A 20,720-nucleotide genomic window follows, 5' to 3' on the forward strand; every position below is an offset into this window, starting at 1 on the left:
TATATAGTCTTGCTAAACTGTGCTCGTAAAGCCAGTGGTTTCTGCAGTGAATCTTCCCACAAGCAAATTGTCTTGCAAGGCTGAAGGATGCAATGTTATATCCCAAATAGATCCATCAATTCTGGGAATAACTCTGCTTAGAAGGCATTTTAGGTCCCAAGCAAACTGGAGATTGTCCCAGCAAGAACCATACATGCTCAGTCACTTTACAGTCACAACTCAGGAGCTACTGTGTGTCCACAAATCTCACGCACGTGTACTTTCAGCAGTTGTCAAATCTGCCCCCGCAGTATAAATGGGGCAGAGTAGCCAGCAAGGGAACCAGTTATACTACAGAACCACTTCAAAATGAGGAACCACCAAGATATTAATGGGGATTGACAGAAGTTGCAATCCTCAGTTAACTGTCACCTTTGACCAGTATGTTCTGGGGGTACATTTACCTCCCCTTTAAAGGAGCATTGTTGCCATGGTGAAGTATTTTGTACGACTAATATCTCATGCTAAATTGCAAAAGAACATGGGACAGAATCAATGATGGAATAATGTTATTATATCACTAATCACACCTGGCACCACTTTTTTTAACATAAAGATTTTATATTTATATTACTGATGTGCACTGTGTATAGAGTATAGAAGATTAAGGGTTGATATAATTGAGGTGTTTAAGATGATTAAAGGATTTGATGGGGTAGATAGAGAGAAACTATTTCCTCTGGTGGGGGGAATCCAGTACAAGGGGGCATATCCTTAAATTAGAGCTAGGCCGTTCAAGGGTGATGTCAGGAAGCATTTCTTCACAAAGGGGAGTGGAAATCTGGAACTCTCTCCCCCAAAATGCTGTTGACGCTGGGGGTCAATTGAAAATTTCAAAACTGAGATTGAGAGATTTTTGTTAGGGTTATGGAACCAAGACGGGTAAATGGAGTTAAGATACAGGTCAGCTACGATCTAATTGAATGGCAGAACAGACTCGAGGGGTTGAATGGCCTACTCCTGTTCCTATGCTCCTACTCTGATTCCAAGGTGATCTCAATTCGATTAGCCCATACCATCTAGGCACTAAAGGACATCAATCTCGTATATCTTGATGTCACCAAACTGCAATTCCTATTCTCTACCTTAGTGATTGCAAATCAACAGTTGGAGATGCAGAGATGTGACGATCCCTACCACAAATTGAATTTCAGCTAAAGAATGAGACTGCCCAAAACCCATTTAAACATTAAAGGGCACCGTCTGCAAGAAGCCAAAGAAATCGTGCGTCCTTTGTGCCCTCACAACGCCACGCAGAAGTGATGTAGTGGCGGTCTCAGGGAGATTTTATCACTGCATCCACTTGTCCGTGAACCAAACTTGTCGTAAAACGAATGGGTGGATAGAGGAATTTCTCAGGAATGGCCTTTTTATTCTCTGCGGTCATAACCGTAAGAAAAAAAAAACTAGAAGCTGGAGGAGGTCACACTCGGTGGGTCAGGCAGCACCAGTGGAGAGAACAGACAAGTTAAAGTTTTGAGTGTGGACCATTGCTAGGGTTTGCCAACTCCGATTGGACGTGTCCCTGGAGGTTTCATCACATGACCTCCCACCTCCAACTCGCCCCGCCCACTCAAACAACCTTTGTCCCCCGTCTTCAATATTTTTATAACTAATAAATGAAGGTGTCCAAAGAGAGTGGGAAAAAAAAACACACCATTTGTTAACGCCCCCATGATTTTCCTCCCGGGCTTTTGCGCGCAGTAGTGTCCAGGAGATTAATCATCAATTCCAGGAGACTCCAGGCAACCCTGTGCCCTTGCTCAGGACTGGAGTAAGTTTCAATCTCAGTCGTTATTCTGTGCTGATTTTTAGACTGGTACAGATCACACCATTATAGGTGGCAAGAAAGACTATCAGAGGTTGAATTACATTGGTATCTGCCAGGCGTCAACACAATGGGCAGGAACTTGCGCAGAGTGTTGTGGTAACGATCGCTGCAGCTCCTGCAGATTAAATTTACGAGTGTATCTATTGCGGGCTCAGCGGCGTCGACTTGCGTGCTTTTGAAGTTTTTTTAAAAATGTGCGCGATCAACTGAGCCTCTGAGCGGGGGTAAGTTGATTCGCATGGGAAATGTCTGTGAGAATAGAAGACACGCCCACAAATATCTGTCACGAAGAGAAGCCACGCCCACAGGCGGGCAAGCGGACTTCATTCATCTAAAGTAATATTCTGTGAGTCTTTGTATTGAAAAAATGTATTTTTTTTATCAAAAGCCAAAGAAATAATTGAATTAAATTAAAGAAGGGAAAAGTAAAAAAAAGTTAAATATTTTAATGACCAAAAACTATTAAAATAAAAGACTCCACATTTTTAAAATGTAATTTGTAGTTGTTTGCCAGTCATTATCGCACTTATAAAACTTAGTTTAGACCTGGTATTTTTAAGCGGACCTTTTGGTGGCGTAATTAAATACGTTCCAGCTGGGCGGATGAGCAAGTTTGCGATTTTTCGGTGATTTCCACGATTGTAGGGCGGGATGGCCCTTTAACTCGCAGCTGTCAAATCGCCAGCGGACCGATAGGAGCGAGCTGACGACTTCCGCATTTTACCGCGCCTGTGCAAATGCAGCAACTTGCTCCTCCGATTCGCCATTAAATAAACGGAGAGCGCTGTTGAGCTCCCCCATTATTTCGGGAGCGATTTCTGCCCCATTGTCTTTTATGATGCTCTGCTTTGATTTTGACATTATTCATTTATAAATGCTGGTGTTGCACAGTTATCTTTTCTAATGCAGAAACAGCTTGATATGTTGTTACGGCACAGAATATCAAGGTAGGCATCTGCATAATTGCTGCTTCACTTTTTTTTAAAACTGAAATGGGGCATATAATATAATTATACACATTAATCACCAGAGCTTTATACCTGGATTAAAGAAAAGAGTTGTGAAGAGTGTGACTTTTTAAAATAAGAGCCACAGAAGTGACAAGCAATTCGAATTGCTCTGGACGTGAAATTTCACGATGAATTTAGTCCTTTGGTGCGCGTTGTGGGTAATATGCACTTTTTTTTGTTTCATGCTGTTTCTCTGAAGAAATTAAGTCACTGCCTGGCAGCTGGCCAATCAATTACCTTCTCTGTGTTGATGACAAGAGTTTAATCAGGAAATTAAAATCCTTTAAAAGCCTGCCCGTTCCATTAAAAAAAAGCCTGCCCGTTCGATTATTTTTCTGCTTGACCGAATTGCTCGTATAAAGGCAAGGTCAGTTCTGTGTTTTCGGAGCTAACGCTGGCGATAATCGGAGGGGAAACATTGAAGGTGCGGTTGGTGGATATTGAAAGATCATCTCATCGACTATGAAAGACAAAAGCGTCTTGGGCCAGAATTTGCTGCGGAAATAATGCTGTTATTTACGGGTAAATGGTACAGCAGCTTCAGGCCGGGGGCAGATGCGCAGTTAAATGTGAATATCCGGAAGTTGCTGGCCGATTTGCGCCGTTCCGTCGTTAGCTTCGCGAGAACGGCCATCTCCCCCTTAGCCTCCCTTTTTTTTTCGGAACTCGCTGTATTTGCCCGTTAAACTCGCCACAGAACGTTACGTCAAGTCATTACATGATAATTGTTAATTACGGCCAATCAACTGCCCTGGCACCGAAAATTAACTATTACAAGTGTGGAGTTTCGTTCCTTCAGGTTGTGAATTTTTCGGGGAGATTTTAAAAATGTCAAATTTTAAATTTTAAATTTTTTTTTTAAACTTTTCCTTTCTGTCTCTTTTTTCTCTCTCTCGCCCCAATCTTTCGTTCCCTCTCTTTATTTCTCTTTCTGTACCTGATTTGACACCGAGCTCACCCCCTTTAATTCACTCTCCTGCTCAGTCCGGCCGCTGTTTTATTTCCCAATCCTTCAATCTGATCGGTTAAGGAGATACCCTGTTGCTTGCCCTGTTCACTCAGGTCCCAGATGCCCTGTTTCCCTCACTGCGATGTTATCAGCTCGCACTTTCAGCAGCATAGTGGGCAAATTCTGTGCCTCTCCTCGATGCAGCTTCTAATACAATGCACCCATACAATGTGACAAAAGACTGCACGGGGTTTCATTCCATTTTGTAGCACGGTGCTCAACACATTTTGTGCTGCTGTGGCTCAGCGGGTAGCAGTCTTGCCTCTGAGTCAGAAGGTTGTGGGTTCATGTCCCCCCTCTCGAGGCTTGAGCACATAATCCAGGCTGACACTCCAGTGCAGTACTGAGGGAGTGCTGCACTGTTGGAGGTTCCCTCTTTCAGATGAGACGTTAAACCAAAGCCCCATCTGATCTCTCAGGTGGATGTGAAAGATCCCAGAGTACTAATGGAAGGAAGAGCAGAGGAGTTCTCCCTGGTGTTCTGACCAATATTTATGCAACATCACTAAAACAGATTATTTGATCATTATCTCATTGCTGTTTGTGGGAGCTTGCTGTGCACAAATTGGCCGATATGACAACACTAACTACACTTCAAGAGTATTTCATTGGCTGTAAAGCACTTTGAGGATGTCCTGCGGTCGTGCAAGGCGCTACGTAAATGCAAAGGCTTGCTTCCTTATTTTGCCGCACTCATTAACACATTTAATGGCTCTGTTAAAATTGCAGATAAAGGAATTTTACTCAAATGTGCGAAGCACTGCACTGTCAGAGCAGAAAGTAAGGCCCACGGTGTTACACTCTGACCAATTCTGCACTGATAACTGTAACAGATCTCGGGGTTGCCAACTCTGGTTGGACCTATTCCTGGAGGTATCATCAGATGACCTCCTGCTTCCAACTGCCCCGCCCCCCAACACTCCCGCCATTGGTTGTCTGATACGTCCGTCTTCCTGGTGCCCCACCTTCCTACGCCAATTGGAAAGCTCTTCATTACTCTTCATTACCCGATTGGATGATTCTTGACTGTCAGTCAAACAGCCTTTTTTTTTTCCCCATGTCCAATATTTTTATGGCCAGTAATCAAAAGTATGCAAAGAAATTTTTTTTTAAAAACACAATTTCTTGTTGCCCCTTTTAATTTTCCTCCTGGATTTTGCTTGTAGCAATGTCCTGGAGATTAGTCTTTAATTCCTGGAGACTCCAGGGCAATCCTGGAGGGTTAGCAACCCTAAACAGATCCTTGTCTGGTGACGTACGTTGCTAATACAGACCAGCTCAGAGGCTGCAAGAGGACTGCTTGCGGGATTTAAACATTAGCCTGAAAAATACAAAATACAAGCCAAAAAACTCGCTACCATGAAGCGCGTTCACTATTTCTGTATATCATCCATCAAACACGTCTCACAGCAACACACAAGATCTCCATCTTGCCTGTACTGAACTGGAAATATGCACCACACACGTGCCCATAAGAACAGCGTTCTGTCATTGTTAATTTGTACGCCTCCCAGTTGCCATCTTCAGACTGCTTGGCACACAGGAATTGATGGCATGAAGCCAGCTGGTATAGGGAGTTATGTCACGTTCAAATCGGAATGCATGACCACTGTCTCCTGCCTATTACTTTTACCTCCATTCTGATAGAGACTTACATTTTATTCAGCTTTTTTTTAAACTTAAGTAAATTCATAGCCTTTAAGGAAATGTGTGTTTAGCTAATTCTCAAACACAAATGCCAATTAATTTTACGTGGGGAGTGTTCCAGATTCTGCTTCCTATGGAAAGCCTGCCCCCGTGTGGAAATCAGTGAAATTGCTGTTGGGGAATTTTGTGAGCCTCAGCCTCAGAGGCTTGTTAGATGACAGGGTGGGTTGGCGGTAAAGCTATAACAATATACAGGGTTCGATAGGACCAATTCTGCAACCTGTGAGCCTCACAAAATATTTAATATCATATGTTACACACACACGGACACAGACACACATAGAGACAAACACATAGACAAACACACAGACACACACACACAGACACACACACATACAGACACATACACACAGTCCCACACATATAGGCAGACAGACACACACAGACACATACACACTCTCAAACATACACACACTCTCACACATATACATATACAGACAGACATGCAGACACACACAGAAAGATATGCTAACACACCCACACGTATGCACACACACCCACACACAGACAGACACATACACCCACACAGCCACATACAAATCAACACACACAGATACAGACACACCCACAAATACACTCTCACATATACACACACACAGAAACACAGATACAGACACTCACACACACACACACACACACACACACACAGATACAGACACACACACAGAAACACAGATACAGACACACATACATACACACCCACACATACACACACTTACACACCCACACATAGACACACACAGATACAGATACACACACAGATACAGACACCCACACACAGACACACACACAGAAACACAGATACAGACACACACACACATACACACACAGACACTCACACACCCACGCACATTGATACAGACACATACACAGACACACAGATACAGACACACACAGACATATACACACCCACAAATGCAAACACACACACGTACACACACACTGCATTGTTGTGCCAACAAACTGTGCACAGAGTGTTTGGATGAGCTCATGATTCCCCATACGTTGTTTATGGAAATAACTTGGATTCACAATGTTCACAATGTTCGTCCTTCTTCTTTAAATCAAGGATCCTGGAACTTCTGCAACACGGAGACCTTGACATCCTGAAGCATAAGTGGTGGCCAAAGACAGCACAGTGTGACATCTACTCCTCGTCCAGAGCGCAGCAGAAAGGCAGTGCCCTCGACCTGGCCAGCTTTGCTGGTGTCTTCTGCATCCTGGCTGCCGGGATCATCCTGGCCTGCCTCATAGCCATTCTGGAAAACTGGTGGAACAGACGGAAAGGATCCCGTGCCCCCTCGAAAGAGGTAAAACTCTGCAATCATCATCACATCGTGTCCCATCGACATGTAACAGATTTAACGGCACTCCGCACCCACGGGAGATATCCACTGCCAATCGCCCGAGGATTTAGTTTGTACAGGTTAAAGGTCAGAGAGCTATATAGCAGCCTGGTACTCAGTGTAATGGGCTATCAGATTATAGGATCAATGCCTTGTAAGTTCCATGAAGAAGGATGTTCTCTTTTCAATATGGGTGAGTTAGTAACTTCCCGTTGGCTACACAGCAGTTGAGTCCAACGATTAGTAGAATAACAGTCCAGTCATGTGGTCGTGTACTTTCATAGAATCATACAGCACAGAAGGAGGCCATTCGGCCCATCGTGCCTGTGTCGGCTTTTTGAAAGAGCTATCCTGCTCTTTCCTTTGTTGCATTAAAAGAAAGCCCCCCTTTTCCCCTCTCGTATGTACTGACCGCCCGACACTCCCGTCAGCACTGAAATGCCTAACGTTACAAATAGGGCTGAATGTTATTCATCGTAAGGAATCCATTGGGAGTTAACTTTCCCCACCGCGTTAGGAGCTCCCATGAGCGTGCGCACAGCTATTTTGTGATCAGCGCCAATGCTGCCGGTGGTACCTTTAGTCCGCACTCGTGAAATTGATCTTGGGAGTAAAAATGGAAATTCACTGACCCTGCATTAATGGTTCGTTTTCGCTTATTAATGGAGTACTGAGAAGCAATTTGAAAGGTTCAGTCTTAATTGCAAAAGCTTAACTTCAGATGGAAAGGACCGTTATTGATGCCTGTTCAGAGCTGCCATTCCCCCAGTTGATGCACAACATAGACAGTGAAACCTGTCTAAACGGACACGCCCAAAACTCGGACACCTGCAAAAAAAGACACTTATTGAGACACCAAATAACTTGTATATTTTACCATACAAGAGGCACTCTGAAACCACAGACAATCGCAAATTCCGAACTACGGACAGCATTCAATGCACCAAGCCCTCTTACAATTTAAAACATGGAATACAGCCTGTTGCAAAGCAGCTGTATCTGGAACTTTCACTGAGTCAGAATCACTGGCACTTCCCCTTACAGCTTGCTTCCTTTCTGCCCCCAAATTCCCTGGAGATCACTGTATACCAGTCAGCATGAGGTGGTAGTGAGTTTTGTGAAAGAAATGGCTTTTGTGGAATGGGGAAGCTCTTTACCCAGTATGCATAGCAGCAGAGAAACCACCCTATCTCTGGGATTGAATGCTCGCTCGGCTCTGTCCCGGGGATAGAGGGGTTTCTCCGGGATTGAATGCTCGCTCGGCTCTGTCCCGGGGATAGAGCGGTTTCTCTGGGATTGAATGCTCGCATGGCTCTGTCCCGGGGGTAGAGGGGTTTCTCCGGGATTGAATGCTCGCTCGGCTCTGTCCCGGGGATAGAGGGGTTTCTCTGGGATTGAATGCTCGCTCGGCTCTGTCCCGGGGATAGAGCGGTTTCTCTGGGATTGAATGCTCGCTCGGCTCTGTCCCGGGGATAGAGGGGTTTCTCCGGGATTGAATGCTCGCTCGGCTCTGTCCCGGGGATCGAGCGGTTTCTCTGGGATTGAATGCTCGCTCGGCTCTGTCCCGGGGATAGAGGGGTTTCTCCGGGATTGAATGCTCGCTCGGCTCTGTCCCGGGGATAGAGGGGTTTCTCCGGGATTGAATGCTCGCTCGGCTCTGTCCCGGGGATAGAGCAGTTTCTCCGGGATTGAATGTTCGCTCGGCTCTGTCCCGGGGATAGAGCAGTTTCTCCGGGATTGAATGCTCGCTCGGCTCTGTCCCGGGGATAGAGCAGTTTCTCTGCCGCTCTGGATGCTGGGTAAAGAGCTCCCCATTCGACTGAAAAATGTTACAGCACATACAATGACTATTTTGAAAATAAGGACACCTGCAATAAAAGCTGATGCCAATCCCTAAGTTGTCCGTAATTTACAGGTTTCACTGTATATGTATGAGTTGACCTACTGTGGCGTTGCACACATGGAGTACAGATCAAGCATATTCTTCAGGTTAAGTGGGTTAGAGGCTGGGAAAATAATTGGATCAGGGCTGAGGGAGGACTGCTACACAGGGGTGGGAGATAGTGGGGGAAAGCATAGTGGAACCAAAAGCTGGAAGGAAACGCAGATCAGGGCAGGGAGTGGGGCGGGGAATAGAGTAGGTTTGGAGGGGAAGTTAGAGCAGGGTTTGTGGCAGGGGATGAGAGAGGAGATCAAGCAGGATTAGTGGCAGGAGATGAGAGGAGAGATAGAGCAGGGTTAGTAGCAAAGGATGAGAGGGGAGATAGAGCAGATTAATGGTGGGATGAGAGGGGAGATAGAGCAGGATTAATGGTGGGATGAGAGGGGAGATAGAGCAGGATTAACGGTGGGATGAGAGGGGAGATAGAGCAGGATTAGTGGTGGGATGAGAGGAGAGATAGAGCAGGGTTAGTGGCAGGAGATGAGAGGAGAGATAGAGCAGGGTTAGTGGCAGAAGATGAGAGGAGAGATAGAGCAGGGTTAGTAGCAGGGGATGAAAGGGGAGATAGAGCAGGGTTAGTAGCAGGGGATGAGAGGGGAGATAGAGCAGGATTAATGGTGGGATGAGAGGGGAGATAGAGCAGGGTTAGAAACCTGTGTCCCCTCTCTGCTTGCCTAAATACCTTGTGTCAGAAGGTAGTTAGTGTAGACAACAGGACAAATGTGTCAGGCATTTAACTATCTCTGAATTGTTGACAGTACATTATCTGCCTCAATTTTCTTCACTAATTGAGATAGAGGCAATATGAGAGGGGAGAATTCCCCAAATTACATTAATGTGACAAAATAAACTTGAATATTTCACAGACATTACTCAAAAATGATATAGTAAGTCCACAGATGTGAAAGGATCTCTTGCGTTGCTGCACAGGGGGAGTTGCGATCATGTGTAGTGAAATGGGGAGAGAAGGTGTGGGATAATTAGACCAGGGTCCACAGACACAGTCCCCATTTTAAAGACAAATATTCAGTCCTTATTTTAACAAATAGTTTTAAGTTTATATTATGATTTATAATTAAATCGTAACACGGAGCAGTTTGAGAAGCGGGGTTGGTCGGAGTCTCTCTGTGCACAGGCTGAGGAGCTGGTGGATCCAAAACTGGGATGATCCAGCATCACCACAGGCAGGAGGGTGTAATTACAACGTGACAAGTTTACGTGAGCAGTTTGCATTATAAATGTTGACATAGGGATTTATAATGGAAGTTCCAGGAAGTGCATACAGATGGAAGTTGGTAGATCCCCTATGGCCTTGCTCGCAGTCAGTCAGGGGATGTGCTGTTTTATATCCATGGAGTGCTGTGCTTTGTGGGACATAACATCAGTGTCAATGATTTTATGGGGACAATAAATCAAGTTCCATTCTTATTGCATAGTATTTTGGATTTGTGACAATGTTTTGAAGGACTGAATTCCATGAACTCTGTCCATTATTCTATGAAAATCATGAATGAGTAGTCTTTATTTTATATACACTGCCTTCTCTATGCATTTAATTCTTATCCTTTACCATTTTAAAGCCGAGGATACACAGCAGGATGGAGTGCAAGATGTACCAATTGGTAGGTATCTGGTGTTTAGCAGCACTTAGGGGGCAATCTTGCACTTTGGTAGCAGTGGGGAAGGGTCTTGGGGTTGGCAGCTCCAGGGTGGGGGTCCTGTGGTCTCACACCACTATGGAGGAGCCAACCTGAGGTTTGGTAGAATATTGGGGATGAAATATTGCATTGGCTTACTGGTGGATGCCCAGGGTCTGTCCGAAGTAGTAGGAGGGAGAGGGGAGGGGAGAGAAGGGGAGGAGAGGGCCAGATCTGGAGGCACTGGTTTGTAGGTATCTCTGCGAAGATTGAATTCAGCATTTTTTGATTGGATCCTGCATGTGTTTTTCTCTCTCTCACTCTCTTTCTCTCTCTCTCTCTCTCTCTCTCTGTTTGTCACTAATTACAATGTTTACATTTTCTAACTAGCAACAAAACAACCAGTGCTAATTAAAGCCTTTCTGTTTGCCTGAGAAGTTTTCGAAATGCAATTAAAATGAGGAAAGACACCATGGGCTCAATTTTAAACTTCAATTGCGGGCGTGTTGGGGTCGGGGAAAATTGCAAAAATGCAGAGCGGGATCGGAAATCGGCTCCAACCGCCAACTCCGGAGTTCCCCACAGACGCACCTGTGTGTGTGCAGGCTTCCCAAATCCGGAAGTCCCACCGGCAATTAAAGCCGGCGGGATGATAGTTAAAGAACCAAATGTACCTCATTGAGATACTTACGATACTTTACTTGTGATATATTAGGTAGTTAGATTGATTTTTAACTTACCTGGTCAGCTTTCCCACGGCTTCCGACTTCCACTGAAACCAGGTAAGAAGGGCCGGATCAGGCAAAAATAAACGTAATAAATGAAATAAAAACCATTGCACAAAGTTAAAACATAAAATCAACCTACCTTTCCACCCTACTCTGATGTCCGATGTCCCCTCTCCGATGTCACTCGCAGCCCCCGATGTCTCCCTCTCTGATCTCCCCCTTCCCCCCAATGTCCCCCCAATCTTCCCCCTCCCCTCCCAATGTCCCCCCCCGATCTTCCCCTTTCCGCCCGGTCGTCCCCCAGATCCTCCTCTCTCCCCGCCCCCCCCGCCCGATGTCTCCCTCTTTGATCGCCCTCTTTTCCACCCCCGATCTTCTCCTCTCCACCCCCCCCTGATCATCCCCTCTCCCCCCCCCCACCCCCCGCGATGTCCCCCCCCAATCTTCCCTTCTCTCCGCCCACTCCGATCTTCTGTTCCAGCGCCGGATGCCGTCTCTCTCTCTTTCTCTCTCCCCACCCCCCTTGTCGGCAGCCAGCCTGTCAATCAGGCTGGCAGCCGGGCGCGAAACCCGGAACGAACTTTAATCACCATCAATTACATCACGATCGTGTCGGGAAAGGTAATTATTTTTTAAATTCGTAATTGTCACACACACCTTCACCACCCCCGCACAGCTGCCAACCCACCATCATTTCAAAATTGAGCCCCATCTCTCTCTATCTTTCTCTCCTGTCTCAGCTTGACATCATTCCTGAAAGAAAGAAAATGAAAAGCTTCTATTTAAAAGTTTATTCGGAAACCTACTCAAATTTATCATCCAGTTTGTAATCAAATCATTTTTCAGAGACACAATTTGACTTGAGCACCCAAAAAAAAAGTAAATAGATTTACAGAAGATAATTTGAAAATAAACAAAACCTGCAACAGATGGGTAATCTATATAAGCTATCATATTTGAAGAGGGCCTGTTTTTCCTCACTGTCACCACACATACACACACACAGCTTCTCAATTTAAAATGACACTCGGTATAAACTTTACACAGTAGAGTTTTTGAGAATTGTTCTCCAGCTTTTCTTTGAAAAACAACCAAACTGATAGGGTTGGAAGCTAAAGAGAAATATTCCAGCAGTTGGACTGACGAGATGCTACGAATGTAACCTGGGCACTAGTCCACGCTGCACATGTTCAGATGGTGGGATTTGCCTCCAGCTATTACAATCAAGGCTCTGGACAAAATATCAAGTCCAAGCTCAAGCTGTTTGGAGAAGCCGAGGCCTTCAACTAAAAACTTTAACGAGGTATCAAATGACAATTCGATGAAAACAACCTATATTTGTATTTTGTTTAAAACCTTACCTTAGGCATTAGAAATTTCAATTACTGAAAAAAAGGTCAATTTTTTCTTAAACAAATAAGTATTTTGAATGATTTGATTGGTTCACTTTTTATTTCTTTTTGACTGGTCATTCAGAATTGGTTGTTTTGATAGATCATTAGTCATTTCCTCCTTGGCTGTTTTCTGGCTGCTTTCTTCACTTTTGATTTGCGTGTTACCGGCCTCTTCAGTTCTGATTTGTTGCTGGTTTTCCTTTGAGCCAAATTGGCAGAAGTGTGACAACAGGAAGTAGATGTGGCAAACAGGAAGTGCAGCAAACAGAACATGCATATACTAGATGCAAGACGCATGAACCGGGCAGCGAGTAGCAATCCTGCAAATTATTTTTACACGGACTTCTAATGTTTTGTTAAGCAAAAAGCAGAATAGTTAGTTAATGGGCCTGAATGACCACAGAGCCTTCTGGGTACATCTGATCTCCCAAACTTTTACACATCTGGTCTCTCAAACTTTTAATACATTTGGTCGCCCAAACTTTTACACATCTGCTCTCCCAAACTTTTACACATCTGCTCTCCCAAACTTCTATACATCTGATTTCCCAAACCTTTACACATCTGGTCTCTCAAACTTTTACACATCTGGTCTCTCAAACTTTTACACATCTGGGGCTCGATGTTACCAGGGCTGCGGGTTCGCGGCGGGGGGGCTATTGGGTGCATGGGTAACGCGCCCGGTGAAATCAGTCTGCCCCCCGCGCGATCGCAGCCTAATTGGATCCACTTACCCGTTGTTCCGGGTTCCCCACTGCTGATCTGCGCGTCGGGCGGGCTGCGCATGCGCAGTAAGCTCTGTCAGCTGGAGGAGCTCTATTTAAAGGGGCAGTCCTCCACTGACAGATGCTGCAACAAATAGTAAAAATTACAGCATGGAGCAGCCCAGAGGGAAGGCTGCTCCCAGTTTAATCATGCCTCACTCCTGGTATTATTAGATGGGGTGAGGAGGAGGGGGAGGACAGAGATCTTCTCCCCGGCGGGCGGGAGGAAACGGCCTGCCTCGGCCACCAGGAAGGCCTGGCTCGAGGTGGAAGAGGAGGTCACCAGCACCACCAACATATCGCCCACCTGCATACAGTGCAGGAGGCGCTGCAATGACCTAAGTAGGTCAGCCAAAGTGAGTACACTTACTCATTCCCCTACACTCCGTCTGCCACATCACCGCCCCCACCCCACATCTCCTTCTGCACTGCCAACACTACTCTGTCACATCACCCCTCATACCCACTCAAAGCTCATCCTCATCTTACCTGCACTTACTCACCTCGCCAGTACTCATCCCGCCACTACCACTCAACCCAATCCTCATACAATCTCATGGCTCTATCTCATACTCACCCTCTCATGCATCTCTTTCACGGCCAGCCTCACTCAACCTGCCACTACCTGTGCTGCAGCCACAGGGCATGCATCACATATGTGCAGTAGGCAGCGTAAGGCAAACGTGTCGTGAGCATGAAGGGGATGCACAAGAGTGTTTGAGGGTTTGTCATGGTTGTTACTTATATTGAATTTCTGACCAACTCACATTACATATTATATTGGCACCACTACTGCCACGTCTTTGCGAATCTTGTCTGGTTTGTGCAATAATGCCCTTTCCTGAGGATCACAATGAAGACCCACACCTGATGACACCCATTGTGTCACTGCAGAGTGGGTGTAGGTGTATTTGCAGGGCTCTTTTGTGCAGACGACTGAGAGACGTCGGCGATGTCCCCGGTGGCACCCTGGAAGGATGCGGAGGAGAAGTTGTTGAGGGCAGTGGTGACTTTGACAGCGACAGGTAAGAAGATGGTGCTCGGGCCAGCCGGGAGCAGCTCAGCATGAAGGAGGCTGCAGATGTCCACGACTACATGTAGAGTGACTCTGAGCCTCCGTGTGCACTGCTGCTCAGAGAGGTCCAGGAAGCTGAGCCTCGGTCTGTGGACCCTGTGGCGAGGGTAATGCCCTCTGCGACGCATCTCTCTCTGCGGTTGCCCTCCCTCCTGCTGTGCAGGTGGATGTGTCACAGCACTGTGTTGTGGGGCTCCACGTGTCAGAGGTGGACGGCGTGGATGGCGAGGCTGGTGATGCTGTTCGGCCTCCGAGGAGGTCATGACTGCAGCTACGGCGGCCCCCATCCAGAAGATGTACATCTGAGGGGGTCCGCAAGGTAGGTACATGTCTCTGGACCCCGGGGTAAGTGTGCAAGTTGGTGAATTTGATTGTCAGGAGGAGGGTGGTGGAGGCCAAACTTTGTCCCAAGTGACAGAGTGGTCTCCTGCAATGAGTGAGGGTCTCCCCCCCCCCCACACCTGTCAAATGGACCTTTGCGGCTGCCACAGGCTGATGGCTGCAACACGTCCATTTAAACTGGGAGTGTTTCCCCCAGTACGGGAAACAGTCCCAGTTGTCTCTAAAATCCCACCCCTCCTCACATATTCCCTTCATCAGGTCTGTCAATGACCTGAAATAACTAAGTAAATAGTCTCAAGTGGCACCCCGCTGGCTTTAATTGCCTGCGGGAGTCCCACATGCGGGGGCTGCGCGCGCACATCGGCACATCTGTGGGGAACCTGGAAGTGGGTGGGTTGGAGCCGGGCTCCCGACCCGCTCCGGGATTCCCCGATTTTTGGAGCCCCCCCTGCCAGGAACGCACCCGATAGCGGGTGCTAAAATAGAGCCCCTGCTCTCTCAAACTTTTATACATCTGGTCTCCCAACCTTTTACACATCTGGTCTCCCAAACTTTTACACATCTGGTCTCCCAAACTTTTACACATCTGGTCTCCCAAACCTTTATGCATCTGGTCTCCCAAACTTCTATACATCTGTTCTCTCAAACTTTTACACATCTGGTCTCTCAAATTTTTACACATCTGGTCTCTCAAACTTTTACACATCTGGTCTCTCAAACTTTTACACATCTGTTCTCTCAAACTTTAATACATCTGGTCTCCCAAACTTTTACACATCTGGTCTCTCAAACTTTTACACATCTGGTCTCTCAAACTTTTACACATCTGATTTCCCAAACCTTTATACATCTGGTCTCTCAAAGTTTTACACATCCGGTCTCTCAAACTTTTGCACATCTGGTCTCTCAAACTTTTACACATCTGGTCTCCCAAACTTTTACACATCTGGTCTCCCAAACTTTTACACATCTGGTCTCCCAAACCTTTATACATCTGGTCTCTCAAAGTTTTACACATCTGGTCTCCCAAACTTTTACACATCTGGTCTCCCAAACTTTTATCTGAAGCAACAAGAACAAAAAGCATATCCCCTACACAAGAAAAAAAAGCCAATTATTTCAGGTCTGAGCTCCTTAACTACGTGACTTTCACCTTAACAAGTAACTCAACATCATTGCAGCAGGTGTATTCCGTATCGCTGCTCAGATACGTTTCAGCTAGAATACATTCAATATACTCAGGAACCACAATGGGGGTCTCGATTGACTTTGGTGCTGGTCCAGTCTCCCGGACCCGCGGCAAAGAGACGGGCACGATTTTAAGGCGATTACTTCATTTACATTGGACTGGCGAGCTACGGGCCACCAAACGGGCATCTCGATGCAACTCTCTGGTTCAAGGTTGGCCAATATCGGTCCGTCCCGGCCACTGGCAGGGTAATAAGTGTGGGAGGGGGGCGGGCTGGTCACGATCGCAGAGGTGGGCGGGTCCTGGGGTGGCAGCACCCCACATTATTTTCGTGGGGCCCAGAGAAAGCACTCCAGCACCTCAGGCCCCATGAAAATAATATCTAAACTTACCTTTGCAGAGCCTCTTTGACTCCATCACCCGTGCAACTGATCGGAGCATGCATTTCGCGCTCTTCATCCATTTCCAAACTAAAAGGGCGGTCGTAGGTCCTGAGTCCCCGATTTGCATATTTAAAGGGGTCTACCACCTGGAACAGGTGGGCGTTTTGGGTGTCCAGCGGTAAACGAATGTCAAACGGCGGCAGCTGCTTCATCGGGGTTAACGAGGCGGTGCGGCTACCGACCCCATTTTGAGGCCGTTAACGCCAGGCGAAACAAGTTAAAATCGACCGCAATGAGCAAGAATTCGTGGACCTGCTCGTGAACTCGAAGGACTAAAGATGCACGTTCAGTGTACAAAGAGGAAATTGTCCCCCCCCCCGTTGTGTTCTGGTAAACTGGAGCATGATTCACTTCTGTGAACCCCTTGTTCAAATTTGATTCCTTCCATTTAACCTTTCAAGCATCAGTTGTCAGCTCTCATTGTCAATTCACAGTCTTGTCACTGAAGGCTTGGGGCACCTCACAGAAGTAAATTGATTCATTTGACAATGGAAGGCATCTCTGAATATTTGGTAGAGGCTAGAGTAGAATGAAAAGTTCAGCAGAGCCTTCAGGATGTTGACCATGAGATGTGTCGCAACAAAAGGTACAGTATGCAGACAGCGTCATGTATGTTCCTCTATTAACAAGGGAACCATAACTAATGGATGTCTGAGGGCCTAGTCTATCAGAGAATGAGAATATTATTGTAGACTGCAAGATGAATGAAAAATAAGCCAAAACAGTATGCAGCAAGTTTTTCCAGATACATTTTACATTCAAAGGAACAGGAGTAGACCATTCAGCCCCATAAGCCTGTTCAGCTATTCAGTTAGGTCATGGCTGATCTGTATCTTAACTCCATTTACCTGCCTTGGTTACGTAACCTTTAATACCTTTGCCTAACAAAAATCGAGGACGAGGAAATAGTATCAGCATCAAGCAGTTCCACGTTAGGCTATAGGCAGCTGGAGCCTTTCTAATCTTGCCTGACCTAGTCCGGTACGTCCATTGGGAGTTGTGATTCTGCCAGTGGAAGTGTGATTTTTGACATGCTGATAGCAACAGAAACTGAATCACGATCAGGCTTCTGAATCCCTTTGCTCTCTAGTGGCATCAGTAAGCAGTGGGAGTCCAGGAGAATGTAAGGCAGTCCACACAACAGGGGACGGGGTGGGGGGTGAGGGTTGGGGTGGGGGGGGGGGGCAGAGAGTGGTAACCAAAGAACAATATGGCCCCCGACATGTCTATTAAGACCAACCCCTTCAATTGGTGTTATCCCACTAAGTGGACAGAACCAAATATTGTACCTATCCATAAGAAGGGATCGGAGTCACCACTTGATATTACAGACCAGTAACCCTCCTGTAAATTATGTCAAAGCTCGTGGAAATCAGAGTAAATGGGAGAGCTGTTCCAACATTCCAATCATAACAACTTGCAATTTTCCTCCCAAGCAAATTAGTCCACATGTGACGCTATTAATTAAAGGACTATACAGAAGGCGATTTTCTTGATCCTAAGCAGGATGTTAGAGCAATAATCCTCAGCATTTCTAAAATCTTCTGTAGAGTATGGCATTCCAACTTTATTGAGAAGCTGTTATCTTGTGGCGTGTCTGAAAGGTCCTTGAATGAGATGCATAACTTCCTCAGAGGACAGAGGTAACACCTAGACTTTAACACCGACACAGTGACCTGTTAGTGGCCCGGGTTTTTTCTGGCCCACATCGATAGTCTGGTGGATGTTGTCAAAAACCTTCTTCTTACTAGGCCTCTACAAAATGGTTAATTTCCCATCTAAAAAAGAGGTAACAACCAAATCACTGGAGATAGTTAGAGACAGGATTGGACAAGTGGTGGCAGTAATTAAACAGTGTACATATAAATCCTTAGGAATGAAAAGACCAGGTTAATGACTCTGTTGAGTATGATTAATTGTGCTTTTACCCAACTCCCTCTTCTTTATAGGGATTGAGCTCCATTCAATTACTCTGCGACCTGGTAATTACATTAGATCCCAACTGTGGCAGACAAGTGGTGAAGATAGAGGTAGACCCTAGTACAAGGGGGAAAGAAAAGTCAGCCCCACCTTTCACCCATTAGCAACTTCAGTGCTCAGTGATGGAATATTGAAGCCCTGTTTAGTGAGCTGCAGAACAAAATCCCCTGAACTCAGTATAGAGCTGTGAAGAGCAGTGGATTTGCCGAATGAGGCAAGTAGGATATTGGGTTGTATAGCCCATGGAATAGAACAGGATCACATGATGTGATACCAAGCCTACAGAAGGCATTGGTTCATCCCCTTCTGGAATAATGTGTACGGTTCTGACCACCATATCAGAGGAAGGACATCAGGGCATTGGAAAAGTTGCAGCAAAGGGCTACCTGCCCCCATAGTGTCCCAGTACAATTCCTCATGGTTTTTCTGTGCGCCCAGCAACCAGTCATGGTTTCAGCTGTATTCTGGCTGTAATCTATTGTTATATCACTGAAAAACACAGCAAATGGCAAATGGATTTTAAGTGTTAGATAAGCACATTGATACAGGAAACACATATTCCATGAAAGGGTTCTATTTTGAGCTCGGCCTATGTGATTGGGCTAACACTAAAATGTCAAGGAGTTGAGGGAAAGGCAGGGCACCCAAACTGATTTTTAAAACAAAACAAAATTAAATCAAAATGGTAGGAGCAGAGGGAAGATGAAGTAACGCATTCACGCAGTGATCACTAGTCACTGTAGGCATCCAGTGAGCTGGTAGACATAAGGCGTTGGTACGTTTTGTTTGCCCATTATCTCTGTCTTCACCACTTGCATGTTCGGTGGTAGCACTCTCTGAATCAGAAGGTTGTAGGCTCAAGGCCCACTCCAGGACCTAAGCACATGATCTTCAGTGCAACACCGAGGGAGTGCTGCATTGTCAGAGGTGCCACCTTTCAGATGGGATGCTAAATTGAGGCTTGCTCGGGTCCATGTAAAAGATCCCATTGATCTCTCAACCAACATCACCAAAACAGATTAATTGGTTATTCATCTCATTGCTGTTTGTGGGACATGACTGTGCACAAATTCTCTGCCTACAAAACTACAGTGGCAACACTTTGAAAGTGATTAATTGACAGAAAGGTGCCATATAAATGCAAGTTCTTCCTTCGTTTCCTTCATTGGCAAAGGAAAAAATATCTGGGGTGAAACTTGTCTTGGATGATGGTGCAAAACAGGCTATGGTGAATCGACGGCCTGCTTTACACTTCGTCCGATTTTCTTTCATGGAGAAGGAAATCAGGCAGTGTGGAAAATGGGCTGTGTTTCGCCATCACCCATTTTGCGATCGCACCCACGACAGATTTCAACCCCTATTGGGGTGTGATTAGTAGGCACACTAAAACTATCACTCAATGTGAGGCTGAGATAATGAAGTAGCCCCACGCACTCACCATCACTGAAATAAGATTTCACGTGAATGGTTTGGCTCAAAATATCCTGGCTTAATGAAATTTAAACTCTAAAAAATAAAATGACATAGAGTAATAGTTGTATCCTGCAACATGATACAAATCATTAGCAAATGATTTCCTTCTGATGGTTATGATTTGCTATTATATTTTTTAAAACATTACTAACCACAAAATTTATATTCAAAAATTAAACAGGATAATTTGTCTGTGATATAACACAAATTCATTTGTGAAAGGCTCCACTCTTTTCTTAACTCTAATTCAAATTGACACACTAGGGTCAATACAATATGTAAAATGAGAACAGACATCCCCTAATGAACCCATCAAGCATTAATCACCTTTTCCAATATAATTAACCTTGGATAGCTTAAGATGCCTGTCATGACTAAAAATGACCTCCGAAGCTGTTCCTTCAGCAGGCAGGAAATGAAGAAACCAAGATACTCACTATTTACTGGACAAATATAGGAACTGAATCACTCCATAGAAAATACGTTTTCTGTAGGGGTCACCAAAGTGCTGGCATAGAAGACAAATCCCCCAATTTCCTGCCTCCAATCGGGAGCATGTTCAAAGAGAGTACAGGTCAGAGATGGGGCTACAGTGTTGCACTCCTGATTCTCTATCCTGCACAGAGGAATATCGGAACAGGAGTAAGCCATTCAGCCCCTCAAGCCTGTTCCGCCATCCAATTAGATCATAGCTGATTTGTTTCTCAACTCCATTTACCTGCCTTTGCTCCATATCCCTTGATACCCTTAGCCAACAAAACTCTATCAATCTCAGTCTTGAAAATTTCAGCATCCACAACTTTTTGAGTGA

General features: G+C 45.6%; 1 protein-coding gene across 1 annotated transcript in view; it reads left to right on the forward strand.

Annotated features, from left to right (window-relative positions):
- The window catches only part of grid2 (glutamate receptor, ionotropic, delta 2), a 700,148-nt gene that overhangs the window by 669,424 nt on the left and 10,004 nt on the right, over positions 1-20,720 (forward strand). Inside the window, exon 17 of the mRNA XM_067984186.1 lies at positions 6,666-6,906. Coding sequence (XP_067840287.1) covers positions 6,666-6,906 — 241 coding nt within the window. The remainder of the gene's footprint in view (positions 1-6,665; positions 6,907-20,720) is intronic.

Source organism: Heptranchias perlo, chromosome 1 (genome assembly GCF_035084215.1).
Source record: "Heptranchias perlo isolate sHepPer1 chromosome 1, sHepPer1.hap1, whole genome shotgun sequence".
In the NCBI taxonomy this organism is placed as follows: domain Eukaryota; kingdom Metazoa; phylum Chordata; class Chondrichthyes; order Hexanchiformes; family Hexanchidae; genus Heptranchias; species Heptranchias perlo.